The following is a 13055-nucleotide window of genomic DNA, read 5'->3' as shown; positions in this document are numbered from 1 at the left end:
ATGTACGATTCTGAGTTGTTTGCTTCTATCTTTATTGGTATGGAATAAAATAAATCATAAAAGTGCTCAAGGTGCCACACAAAAGCCCTTAGCCCTCTGTTATTTTATCTTTGTCATTGCTTTCACTCTCCACTACCATAAACTGACAAACTGTGTTCCACAGCCTGTAGCCATAGGCTATTTCATATAGCCAAAATCATACAAGTTTAATCTCTTTTGTGCAATAAATAGACGTCAATTGTAACATAAAGCCAACATAGCCTAGTGTGAACAGCCAAATGATCCGTGAGAGAACGGATTTTCAAATAGGAGGATAGCAAGAGAATGCAACGTATCCTACTTCTTTCTACCCATAGATACTGAGTTAAAGTAACCATATATAGAGCAAACAAAGGCAAAAGCAAGAATAGGCTACCCATTTGTTCCACGCGCGTTCTTTTTTCCTCTCAGAACAGTGCGCGGGGTTAATCCATAGACAATAAAACCAGGGTTAATCCCACCCACCCTGCTCACCCCCGCAGCCTGGTGCTCAGTCACCCCTCCCCCTCTTCCTCCTGCTGAGTTTCGTGAGAAAACGATCCATTTAAAAACCGTCTGCCTAAAACCGAACGTCGACCAAGTCTACGGTTCTGGAGATGTGATGGATTCTAACGGGTTGTTCCCGGAAAAGCAGGTTTAAATGCATAATCAAGGGAGACAAGAGACGGGATAAACAAGGGGTAGCGTTAGCAGGCGAGCGAGAGCAATTGCAGAAGACAAAGGTAACTGTTCTACGAACTATGTGATGAATTAACAGTCGAGAAGAACAGTTGGGAGTGTGCAGGAGGCATAGTTTGAAAAAAGCTCCAGAGATTGTCTTTTGAAATATGAACAGAGCGACATGCTTTTTTTGTCTCCATCTCTTGAGCTCTCGTTGGTCGGGAAGCATAACAACCCTAACCTGACGATGTCCTGAAATGGTAATGACAGTCAGTCATTATGAGAAGCTAAACTGTAACCGTTAGAGACATATCTGCTCTTCGTGGATATCCAGGGAGAAAGGAGAGATTCGGTTAAAAACACATTATCAGGAAAAATGATGGTTTGAGAGGCTATAGCTTAGATGTTTGAAGGGACATGTATTCGATTCTGTGCGTTCGAGTCGAAAATCGCACAAGCCACGAAACGCACAAGCCACTGCAGAGATTGAGTGGCTTTTCCCACATTCTTTCCCACATTTTTTTCTTGCTAAGTGTGTATACTTGAAGACTATTAGCTACATGTTGATGAAAAAGACTGACATAGATCTACTTATGATATAGTTTCAACGAAAGCACATAGCGGTCTATAGGCTACTTTCAGCACCTCGGACAGCGACCAAAATGACACGGCTGCGCAAGAAAGCTTTCATTGCACTTTTCTTATTCACTCTCTTCATCTTCGGGACCATGATGGGCCTCAGAACATTGAAACCCAGCGATGGCTTCTCAGACCTGGCCCCGGGGATGGGAGAGTTTGTGAGGGAAAGAGGAGGCGACCATCGACGGCCAGTCTCAAACGACGTGGTAGTTTCCCCTGGTCAGTCCCATCTAGCCAGCGACACCAAAGTCGTCTTCACAAAATCCGACCGTGAATACAGTATATTCTACGACGTACAAATATTCTATTACCTGTGGTATGGCACCCCACAGATGGACGGTAAATATATTCACTGGGACCATGTTCTAGTGCCGCACTGGGACCCTAAGATCGCCCCCAGCCACGCCAAAGGAAGACATACTCCTCCAGAGGACATTGCGTCGAGTTTCTTCCCGGAGCTAGGACCATACAGTTCTAGAGACCCCTCCGTGCTGGAGTCACATATGTCGCAAATTGAAGCGGCTGCAGCAGGTGAGGGATTTTGGCACCACTAACCCCCCCAAACTTAAATATTACCACCAAAAGGTGTCCTGAACATGATACTGTACCTCTAAAATATTGAAGTATTAAAGTAGCTTCACTTAAACTCCTCCATTCATCTGCACCAATTTTATGAAGGGTTGTTCTATCCTTATGTCAATATTTATACCAGAGACATCACTAACTGTTTCCGCCTCAGGTGTACTGGTTCTGTCCTGGTATCCACCTGGCATTGCAGACAACCATGGTGAGCCATGTGAAGACCTGGTGCCTGCTGTCATGGACGCTGCCCACAGACACAGCATCAAGGTAACTGGTGAGAGAACCGGTATGTTTTTACAATTTCTGGTGCTTTACTGAATTCATAAAGGTCTGGCTGCATGGTTGGGGCCGATTCCATTCCAATTCAGTCAGTTGGAATTTCAGTTGACTTCCGGATTGGACTGAATTGAAATGGAATTCACCCCAACCCTGGCTGGCTGGCTGGCAGTGATGATTGGTTGGTAGGTGCTTCCAGGTTTATGTTGTTCACTCAGATTGTGTAACAGTCTGTCACAAGAGACTATGTTAACTCCAACCTTTGTTGTAGTAGTCTAAGTGAGTATCAGTCATGGCCTTTGAGCTTAGATAAAAACATAGAAATATTCATGTTACCAAAACTAAGTGAGCAGCCACAGTGTACGTCATGACTTCACTGTGTTCTCTCGAAGACAGACGCAATGCATTTCATTTTTAGAGGGTGAAGTGTGGGATTTTGGAATGTATTTTCTATGTACAAAACCATCTGTTGTAGCCCACTTTCTTCCTCCATCTTGTATATTATTGATGTAGACAGAGAAAACACATTTCTTCAACAACCTCACAAGTCTTTGGGTGCTTCACAAGGTCCTCTGAAGGCAGACAAAAAAAATAATCAGGATTTTTAAACCGAGGGAAGACAGTTTCCATTTGACTTGGAAGAGTGACTCAGGGGACACGGTTCAAGCCCCTCTTATACTGCTTGACTTTCAGTTTATTGAAGCCAGTATAGATGCGCTGTACATTCATGCACGCACCCACACAAGGACACACTCACACGAACAGCATTGGCATAACTGGGGCTGACCATGCAGCCTGAGGCCTGTGTGCATGGCATGAGAGGGTCTTGCGCGGGCACACTCACTCCCTCACTCACACACACACACACACACACAGTTTATACAACTGAGGAAAGAGCCTCGTTGAACAGCACATCAGCTCACCTTGCCACTCTGCCTCTGATTTCAAAACCAGCCACGACACAAACTGACAGCCCAGCTTGGTCGCTGCTGTGTCAAACACAGTGTTGCCATGGAAACTGTTTATGAAGACCTTGCAGCCTCTTAAAAGAAAGAGAGCCAGTGAGAGGGAGTGGGTGTTCTTTCCTTTCTATCTAGCCCGCCATGCTCCGTCATTCATGGCTCGACTGTTCTATCAACAGTTGACGGTGAGGTGAAGTAGACCTTTTGCTATACAGCAGCTGAGGTAAACATCCTAGTTGTCAGGCAGTTTAAGACTGGTCCCATATATGTTTGTGCTGTCTCAACAATGACAGTAGGTGTTGGCTATACAGCACAAAGAGATCTGGGATCAGGCTCGTCTAATCCTGGGGTGAGAGAGGGCAGCTGCCAGTCATATTCATGTCATTTGGATCATACACAGCCATCTGTGTCACAGCAATCACATCCATCTAAATGCTGAGAGACTCCCTGTTGATCCTTCAAGGTGTGGTGTGTGAAATCTGGATCAGATCCAGGTCTCCCTTAAAAAAAATGGTTTTTAAACCTCAAACGATTTCATCCTGGTTTGATGTTTGATGTATAGACCTTATATGTATGCCATATGCTGTATGCTGTAAGGCCCCGGTATGGCTCATTGAAGGGTTGGCAGGTATTATCTCTCAGTTGCAGCAAAGACACAGTCACAGAGAGAAAAAGGCCTTAGGTAATACTTTAAAGTAGAGAGTATTATTGCCTTAAAGTAGAGAGCAGTATCCTGATTATTATCTCCAGCAGATAAAGTTCACTGCCGCGACACTGGAAGGAATACAACTCCAAAATCCCTTCTCTTTTCTTAAAAGAGGATGGAGGATCACTTGAGATCAAAGAGAGGGTGAGGTCCTGAGTTCGGATAATGGATATGATTGCTGGGAGCTAGGAGTGTCTGCTTCAGTGGTCCGTTCTTCCTCATCCTCCTCCTCTTCCTCGCTGCAGTCTCTTTCAATTTTCAAGAAACTAAAACTCAGTCCACATCCTGCTCCTCTCTCTAAAGTTAGCTCCTGGGGCACGCTCTCTTGCTCGCACACATGTGCACGCACACGCACACACACACACATCATTCTGTTTGATTGCTGATGTTACCTGGAACAATCCCTATGGGGCCCCAGAGTCAGAAAAGGAAGATTTATTTAAAGATGATCTCTGATTGGCTGATCCCAGCCCAGAGGCCTCTGACACACACTGTTCGCCTGGTCCCCAAAATAACTGTCATTCTGGATGGACACTGGGATGCATGAAATTTGAGTACCCACATATTGATTCTCTGAGCCTCAGGAAAAGGTTATCTATTTAAGGATGGATAAGCTAGTTGGAGGATACATGATGATGCACATTGGTTTTAACAATAATGAAGCATTTCTGAAATCCATTTACATTGTCCTCTAAGAGTTGTTGAATATTTCCATATGTTCATGTACCTTAGGATTATTTTACTATGCCAGTGATTTGAACAGTCAAACTCACAGATGGTGCTCAGAACCGTGTTTACATTCAAGTGGTATAATAATGCTTAAAAGACCTTGAAAATGTGTATTGCAGAGAGTATTGTCCTCTTTATTAAGGGTTTATAATGATCCATATCCCTACTCTGTTCACACAGGTGGCGTTCCACATCCAGCCATACAAGGGTCGGACCGACCTCAGCATGCATGATAACATCAAATACATAATTGACAAGTAGGTTGATTTTCCACTGTTCTGTACATCTGCGTCCTCTAGCCAGCCACTCCACTTCTCATCTAAGCTCCTTTCCTTTCCTTTCTCCACTTCTATCTCCACTCTCACTTCCCCCTATCGGTCTCTCTCTCCTCCCACTTCTCTCTCGCTCTCCCCACCTCTCTTCCTTTCACTCTCTCTGCCTCTCTTTCTCCTCTCTCAACATCACACTCATACAGATTAAGATTTTCTTATCACTTACTTTAAGCCAAAGGTCAGAGCTCTGCTTTCCATATTAATGTCCAGTGTCATTGGAGGTCTGGGGATCTGGAGAAATCTGAGTCCTCTTCAGGTCTGAAGGAGGTAGAGAGAATGAAACTGCAAGTAACCTTTGTCCTGATTGGATTACTTTCACTTTCATTATTAGAGTATTCATCTGAGGGCTTCAGACAATTGATAGTGCCACTAAAAGATTTGTACCTGTGGAAAAATGTATGAAAAGAGTTTGGCTATGGAACAGACCAGCAGTAGCCTGCAGGTCCCACATCTCTTTGCGCCGTCTTGCCAACTCCAATGGTCATTGTCATGCCAAACATATTCATAACAACAACTATAGTAGAGGACAAACGTAGAGGGCAGAAAACGAATATGTGATTGTTTATCTAATGAGGCATGATAGTGATCCACCTAAACATTGTCCAAACATTGAGACACCCTCTGAGGTTGGGCGGTAGGGTTAGTGTATCGTTGTCAAGCTTACTGAACAGTGATGATTGTGATTGAGGACAAGCCTAGTATACCTTGTTTCCAGAGCGAGATGTTTCTGCCAACTTCTGTACAACCAACTGTGCTATCCATCTGCCTGAAAAGAAACCACAGAGAGAATGAGAAGGGAGGGGGGAGGGGATGCATTTCTATCATCTGATCTCTCCATCTACAATGTTCACACACTCCAAACTTGCTCTTGAAAATAATAGCACTATTCCACATAATAGCATTTTCTGTAGACATCTGACACTTCACCCAATTGAGAACGCTTCTGTTGGCAGAACCTGCTGCTTTGTAACAAGTGTATATATCCTACGGTTCAAAAGTTTGGGGTCACTTAGAAATGTCCTTGTTTTTGAAATAAAAGAAAAAAAATTGTCAATTATAATAACATTAAATTGATCAGAAATACAGTGTAGACATTGTTAATGTTGATTTTTAATGGAATATCTACAGTTGAAGTCAGAAGCCTACATACAGATTAGCCAAATACATTTAAACTCAGTTTTTCACAATTCCTGACATTTAATCATTTAATTCACTGTCTTAGGTCAGTTAAGATCACAACTTTATTTTAAGAATGTGAAATGTCAGATTAATAGTAGAGAAAATGATTTATTTCAGCTTTTATTTCTTTCATCATATTCCCAGTGGGTCAGAAGTTTACATACACTCAATTAATATTTGGTAGCATTGCCTTTAAATTGTTTAACTTGGATCAAACGTTTTGGGTGGCCTTCCACAAGCTTCCCACAATAAGTTTGGTGAATTTTGTCCCATTCCTCCTGACAGAGCTGGTGTAACTGAGTCAGGTTTATAGGCCTCCTTGCTCGCGCGTGATTGAGGTTAGGGCTTTGTGATGGCAACTCCAATACCTTGACTTTGTTGTTCTTAAGCCATTTTGCCACAATTTTGGAAGTATGCTTGGGGCCATTGTCCATTTGGAAGACCCATTTGCAACAAAGCTTTAACTTCCTGACTGATGTCTTGAGATGTTGCTTCAATATATCCACATAATTATCCTGCCTCATGATGCCATCTATTTTGTGAAGTGCACCAGTCCCTCCTGCAGCAAAGCACCCCCACAACATGATGATGCCACCCCCATGCTTCACGGTTGGGATGCTGTTCTTCGGCTTGCAAGCCTCCCCCTTTTTCCTCCAAACATAACGATGGTCATTATGGCCAAACAGTTCTATTTTTGTTTCATCAGACCAGAGGACATTTCTCCAAAAAGTAAGATCTTTGTCCCCATGTGCAGTTTCAAACCGTAGTCTGGCTTTTTTATGGCGGGTTTGGAGCAGTGGCTTCTTCCTTGCTGAGCGGCCTTTCAGGTTATGTCAATATAGGACTCGTTTTACTGTGGATATAGATACTTTTGTACCTGTTTCCTCCAGCATCTTCACACAGTCCTTTGCTGTTGTTCTGGGATTGATTTGCACTTTTCGCACCAAAGTACATTAATCTCTAATAGACAGATCACGTCTCCTTCCTGAGGGGTATGACAGCTGCGTGGTCCCACGGTGTTTATACTTGCGTACTATTGTTTGTACAGATGAACGTGGTACCTTCAGGCGTTTGGAAATTGCTCCAAAGGATGTACCAGACCATTTTTTTCTGAGGTCTTGTCTGATTTCTTTTGATTTTCCCATGATGTCAAGCGAAGAGCCATTGAGTTTGAAGGTAGGAATTGAAATACATCCACAGGTACACCTCCAATTGACTCAAATGATGTCAATTAGCCTATCAGAAGCTTCTAAAGCCATGACATAATTTTCTGGACTTTTACAAGCTGTTTAAAGGCACAGTCAACTTAGTGTATGTAAACTTCTGACCCACTGGAATTGTGATACAGTGAATGATAAGTGAAATAATCTTTCTGTAAACAATTGTTGTAAAAATGACTTGTGTCATCCACAAAGAAGATGTCCTAACCAACTTGCCAAAACTATAGTTTGTTAACAAGAAATGCAAAACACCAGTCTCAACGTCAACAGTGAAGAGGCGACTCCGGGATGCTGGCTTTCTAGGCAGAGCTGCAAAGAAAAAGCCATATCTCAGACTGGCCAATAAAAAGTAAAGATTAACATTGGCAAAAGAACACAGACACTGGACAAAGGAACTCTGCCTAGAAGCCCAGCATCCTGGAGTCGCCTCTTCACTGTTGATGTTGAGACTGGTGTTTTTCAGGTACTATTTAATGTAGCTGCCAGTTGAGAACTTGTGAGGCGTCTGTTTCTCAAACTAGACAAGCTAATGTACTTGTCCTCTTGCTCAGTTATGCACCGGGGCCTCCCACTCCTCTTTCTATTCTGGTTAGAGCCAGTTTGCGCTGTTCTGTGAAGGGATTAGTACTCAGCGTTGTACGAGATCTTCAGTTTCTTGGCAATTTCTCGCATGGAATAGCCTTCATTTCTCAGAACAAGAATAGACTGACGAGTTTCAGAAGAAAGTTTTTGTTTCTGGCCATTTCGAGCCTGTAATCGAACCCACAAATGCTGATGCTCCAGATAATCAACTAGTCTTAAGAAGGCCACTTTTATTTCTTCTTTAATCAGCCCAACAGTTTTCAGCTGTGCTAAAATAATTGCAAACAGGGTTTCTAATGATCAATTAGCCTTTAAAATTATAAACTGGATTAGCTAACACAACGTGCCATTGGAACACAAGAGTGATGGTTGCTGATAATGGGCCTCTGTGCGCCTATGTAGATATTCCACTAAAAATCAGCTGTTTCCAGCTACAATAGTCATTTACAACATTAACAATGTCTACACTGTATTTCTGATCAATTTCATGTTATTTTAATGGACAAAAAAAATGTTTTTTCTTTCAAAAACAAGGACATTTCTAAGTGACCCCAAACTTATGAACTGTAGTGTGTGTGTAATATATACATATATATATATTTAAATTAAATAATCTCTGACTGTGGTGGGTGCTACACATTGGAGGATTGGCTATCTATGCTCATGATAAGTTTATCTTCTTGCATGTTCACTTCTCTATAAAAAGAAGTGATTTGCATGTATACTGCAATTCAGATTCTAGCTGCATATGTCAACATGAACTAAACTAAACTAAATATTTACCTCATAGGTACGGGAACCACGGCGCCTTCTACCGCTTCAGGTTGACTACAGGGCGGATCCTTCCTCTGTTCTATGTCTACGACTCCTACCTGACCTCGCCTGAAGCCTGGGCCGACCTGCTCCACCCCGCCGGCGCCCACACCCTCCGCGGCACGCCCTACGATGGTGTCTTCCTCGCCCTGGTCGTAGAGGAACGCCACAAACACGAAATCCTGGCCGGTGGCTTCGACGGCATGTATACATACTTCGCCTCCAACGGCTTCTCCTTCGGCTCCTCTCACCAGAACTGGAAGGCAGTTAAGGCCTTCTGTGATGGTAACAACCTGCTGTTTGTGCCCAGCGCCGGGCCAGGATACGTCGACACCGCAGTGAGGCCATGGAACAACCACAATACGAGGAACAGGGTCAACGGACGCTATTACGAGACTAGCCTGCAGGCGGCGTTGTCTGTGCGGCCGGAGATTGTGACCATCACGTCATTCAACGAGTGGCATGAGGGGACACAGATTGAGAAGGCGGTGCCTAGGAAGACGGTGTCGCGGCTGTATCTCGACTATCAGCCCCACCGGTCAAATCTGTACCTGGAACTCACCAGGAAGTGGGCCGAACACTTCAACAAGGAGAAAGACAAGTGGCTCATGTAGTGTACAGGATTCCTGACTGGACTGGGTTCGATGGGAATAATGCCTTTTGGGTGTGACTGGAGCAAGTAAAAATGAGGAGCTTTTCACACTACTGAGCTGAGCCGGACCGAACCAAACCGCATTGAGCGGGCCTGGTTAGTGGTTACAGTCCTCTATAGTTGCTGGAACCATGTTGAAAAGAAAAATGTGGAAAGAAAAATAGCACAGCCAGCACAGTTTGATTTGGGTCAGCATGATAGTTTGAAAAGGGTAGGAGTGGCCTCACTGCTGGGTATTCTGGGTCGATATTTAGACAGTGAAGCTAAAACTTTCAAATTTGTCCCTTTTCTCCAGCATTTTGGATTTGAGATAAAATGGTTCATATTAGGCGATAGTACAGAATGTCACCTTTTATTTGAGGGTATTTTCATACATATGTTTTACTGTTTAGAAATGAAATACCTTAATGTATCTAGTCAAACCGTTTGAATACCTTATTTTTTCACAAGTATTTGGACAAATTCACTTATAGCGTATTAAAGTAGTCAAAAGTGTAGCATTTGGTTCCATATTCCTAGCACACAATGACTACATCAAGCTTATGATTCTACAAACTTGTTGGATGTATTTGCAGTTTGCGTTGGTTGTTTATCGGATTATGTTTTTCCCAATAGGAACTAAATGGTCATTATAAAATGGGTGGTTTGAGCCCTGAATGCTGATTGGTAGACAGCCGTGGTATATCAGATTGTATACCACATGTATGACAAAACATTTATTTTTACTGCTCTAATTAAGTTGGTAGCCAGTTTATAATAGCAATAAAGTACCTTGGGGTTTGTGGTATATGGCCAATATACCACGGCTAAGGGTTGTATCCAGACACTGTGTTGCGTCGTTCATAAGAACAGCCCTTAGCTGTGGTATATTGACCATATACCACACCCCCTCATGCCTTATTGCTTAAATAATGTACTGGAGTCTCTTTTATTGCTTCATTGTCCAAATAAATACAAAGGGGAGTGTATTCCTTTGACTGGAACAAATGGGACTGAGACTCTGCTCACACCATTGACTTAAGCCAGGTGGAATTGTTGCAATCAGAGGGCAAGATGGTGGTTCCACTATATTGCTTACACCCATACAATCCTATTACACTTATCCAATCCTCTCAGATCTTCCAAAGTGTCTAGGGGGAGAGGACTAATGGTTGATTTGGGATTCAGGGTTACACTCATGATTTAACCTGTCTCTGTGTTCATCAACTCTTCTGTTCTCTCAAATGAACATTCCAGGGGACTTTTCATCACGATACCTGGTTTCTTTTTGAACATCCGAATATACAACCAAGTTTAATCGGTTGGTTACCTCAACTTATGTAGGTGGCAAGAAACTGTGTTTTGAGTGACTTAAGTCTATTCTTTTCAAATTAGTTTTTATGATGATTGCCACAGTAATGATAGAGCCATTGGGATCATGTAGTGTGGGTGAATTCTGTTGTGATGATAGAGCCATTGGGGTTGTGTAGTGTGGGTGAATTCTGTTGTGGTGATAGAGCCATTGGGGTTGTGTAGTGTGGGTGAATTCTGTTGTGATGATAGAGCCATTGGGGTTGTGTAGTGTGGGTGAATTCTGTTGTGGTGATAGAGCCATTGGGGTTGTGTAGTGTGGGTGAATTCTGTTGTGATGATAGAGCCATTGGGGTTGTGTAGTGTGGGTGAATTCTGTTGTGGTGATAGAGCCATTGGGGTTGTGTAGTGTGGGTGAATTCTGTTGTGATGATAGAGCCATTGGGGTTGTGTAGTGTGGGTGAATTCTGTTGTGATGATAGAGCCATTGGGGTTGTGTAGTGTGGGTGAATTCTGTTGTGATGATAGAGCCATTGGGGTTGTGTAGTTTGGGTGAATTCTGTTGTGATGATAGGGCCATTGGGGTTGTGTAGTGTGGGTGAATTCTGTTGTGATGATAGCGCCATTGGGGTTGTGTAGTGTGGGTGAATTCTGTTGTGATGATAGAGCCATTGGGGTTGTGTAGTGTGGGTGAATTCTGTTGTGATGATAGAGCCATTGGGGTTGTGTAGTGTGGGTGAATTCTGTTGTGATGATAGAGCCATTGGGGTTGTGTAGTGTGGGTGAATTCTGTTGTGATGATAGGGCCATTGGGGTTGTGTAGTGTGGGTGAATTCTGTTGTGATGATAGAGCCATTGGGGTTGTGTAGTGTGGGTGAGCTTTGAGACTTTCTGACTTATTCTTTCCTGTATTACTTTGAAATGGTGAAAAATAAATGTATTGTCTGTTTCCTATCTGAGAATACTTTGTGTTTGAAATAGGGTGAGTTCGACTAAACCAAATCAGCAACGGTCAGTTCCACCATTTGGGAAGGAGCCTGTTCTGTATTACGCTCTTCTATCATTGTCAGGCCGAACTGTAATAGCTACTTTATCAATTAGAAACCATGGGGTCAGTGCTGAATCTGCTGACTACCAACACCTTGTGGGCTACCAGTGGTGGCTGCTGAGGGGAGAACGGCTCTTATTAATGTCTGGAATGGATATTATTATGAGCCATCCTACCCTCAGCAGCCTGCCTCCACTGTTCGCTACACTGGCTGTCCTGCTCCACACTCACACAGTACCCAAGCACATCACCCGTTAACACCAACTACCCAACCAGGCTTTGGTGTTGTGCGGTTATATAAATGTCAGGCTTCACAGCCCCGTGCGATGGCAGGCCCCAACGCTCCTCATCATTACTGATCTTTCTAGGGCCAGGTGACAGATCAGATGATGTGTTCATACCATTATAGCTCAATGGTTCAGATGATGTGTTCATACCATTATAGCTCAATGGTTCAGATGATGTGTTCATACCATTATAGCTCAATGGTTCAGATGATGTGTTCATACCATTATAGCTCAATGGTTCAGATGATATGTTCCTACCATTATAGCTCAATGGTTCAGATGATGTGTTCATACCATTATAGCTCAATGGTTCAGATGATGTGTTCCTACCATTATAGCTCAATGGGTCAGATGATGTGTTCATACCATTATAGCTCAATGGTTCAGATGATGTGTTCATACCATTATAGCTCAATGGGTCAGATGATGTGTTCATACCATTATAGCTCAATGGTTCAGATGATGTGTTCATACCATTATAGCTCAATGGTTCAGATGATGTGTTCATACCATTATAGCTCAATGGTTCAGATGATGTGTTCATACCATTATAGCTCAATGGTTCAGATGATGTGTTCATACCATTATAGCTCAATGGTTCATACCTCAGAATGTCACCCGTCGAAGGGCAGTGAACTGTGAGAGACAGAGAATACAGAGATAGAAGGATGAAAATAGAATTTGACTGACAAGACAGTGGGAGGGCATGAATAAAGAAATCATTGACTTTCTTTGAGTCCAGTATCATCTGTGCCTGGACTCCAAACTGATATTCTTCATTCCACAATGATGAAATGGACCATATCAGTTTGGATTCTAGGTTAGCGTCATCCATAGAGAGCTTGTTCATCCTTGATCAAACTGCATGTGTCCACTAGGCTAGCTAAACAGAAGCATGAGAGGAAAAACCGCCAACCGAAAAATTGTAACAGCTTTAGAATATTGAGGCCATTTGAAAACATTGTTCAACCTAATGGCCAGTGACAGAAAGTCACAACAGAAAAAAAGAACAGCACAACAGAGAGAGAAAGGAAACACATCTAAAGGCAGCAGGGTTGG

At 43.0% G+C, this 13055-nt stretch overlaps 1 protein-coding gene across 1 annotated transcript; it reads left to right on the top strand.

The window, feature by feature from the left end:
* The first annotated feature begins 574 nt into the window (after positions 1 to 574).
* LOC135549798 (glycoprotein endo-alpha-1,2-mannosidase-like protein) lies at positions 575 to 11610 on the top strand. The gene is made up of 4 exons (XM_064980105.1): positions 575 to 1869; positions 2078 to 2187; positions 4774 to 4850; positions 8697 to 11610. Exons 1-4 carry the CDS (start codon positions 1362 to 1364, stop codon positions 9331 to 9333), a joined length of 1332 nt encoding a protein of 443 aa, XP_064836177.1. The 5' UTR covers positions 575 to 1361; the 3' UTR covers positions 9334 to 11610.
* The last annotated feature ends 1445 nt before the right edge of the window (positions 11611 to 13055 follow it).

This window comes from Oncorhynchus masou, chromosome 12 (genome assembly GCF_036934945.1).
Source record: "Oncorhynchus masou masou isolate Uvic2021 chromosome 12, UVic_Omas_1.1, whole genome shotgun sequence".
NCBI classification, from domain to species: Eukaryota; Metazoa; Chordata; class Actinopteri; order Salmoniformes; family Salmonidae; genus Oncorhynchus; species Oncorhynchus masou.
This window is presented reverse-complemented; position numbering and strand designations above follow the sequence as displayed.

What these genes read in the sequence shown, in the direction of transcription:
- LOC135549798 (XM_064980105.1), top strand. Translation starts at nt 1,362, where the DNA reads ATGACACGGCTGCGCAAGAAAGCTTTCATTGCACTTTTCTTATTCACT. An exon ending in AATTGAAGCGGCTGCAGCAG is followed by an intron (nt 1,870 to 2,077) that starts GTGAGGGATTTT and finishes TTTCCGCCTCAG; the next exon opens with GTGTACTGGTTCTGTCCTGG. An exon ending in ATCAAATACATAATTGACAA is followed by an intron (nt 4,851 to 8,696) that starts GTAGGTTGATTT and finishes TTTACCTCATAG; the next exon opens with GTACGGGAACCACGGCGCCT.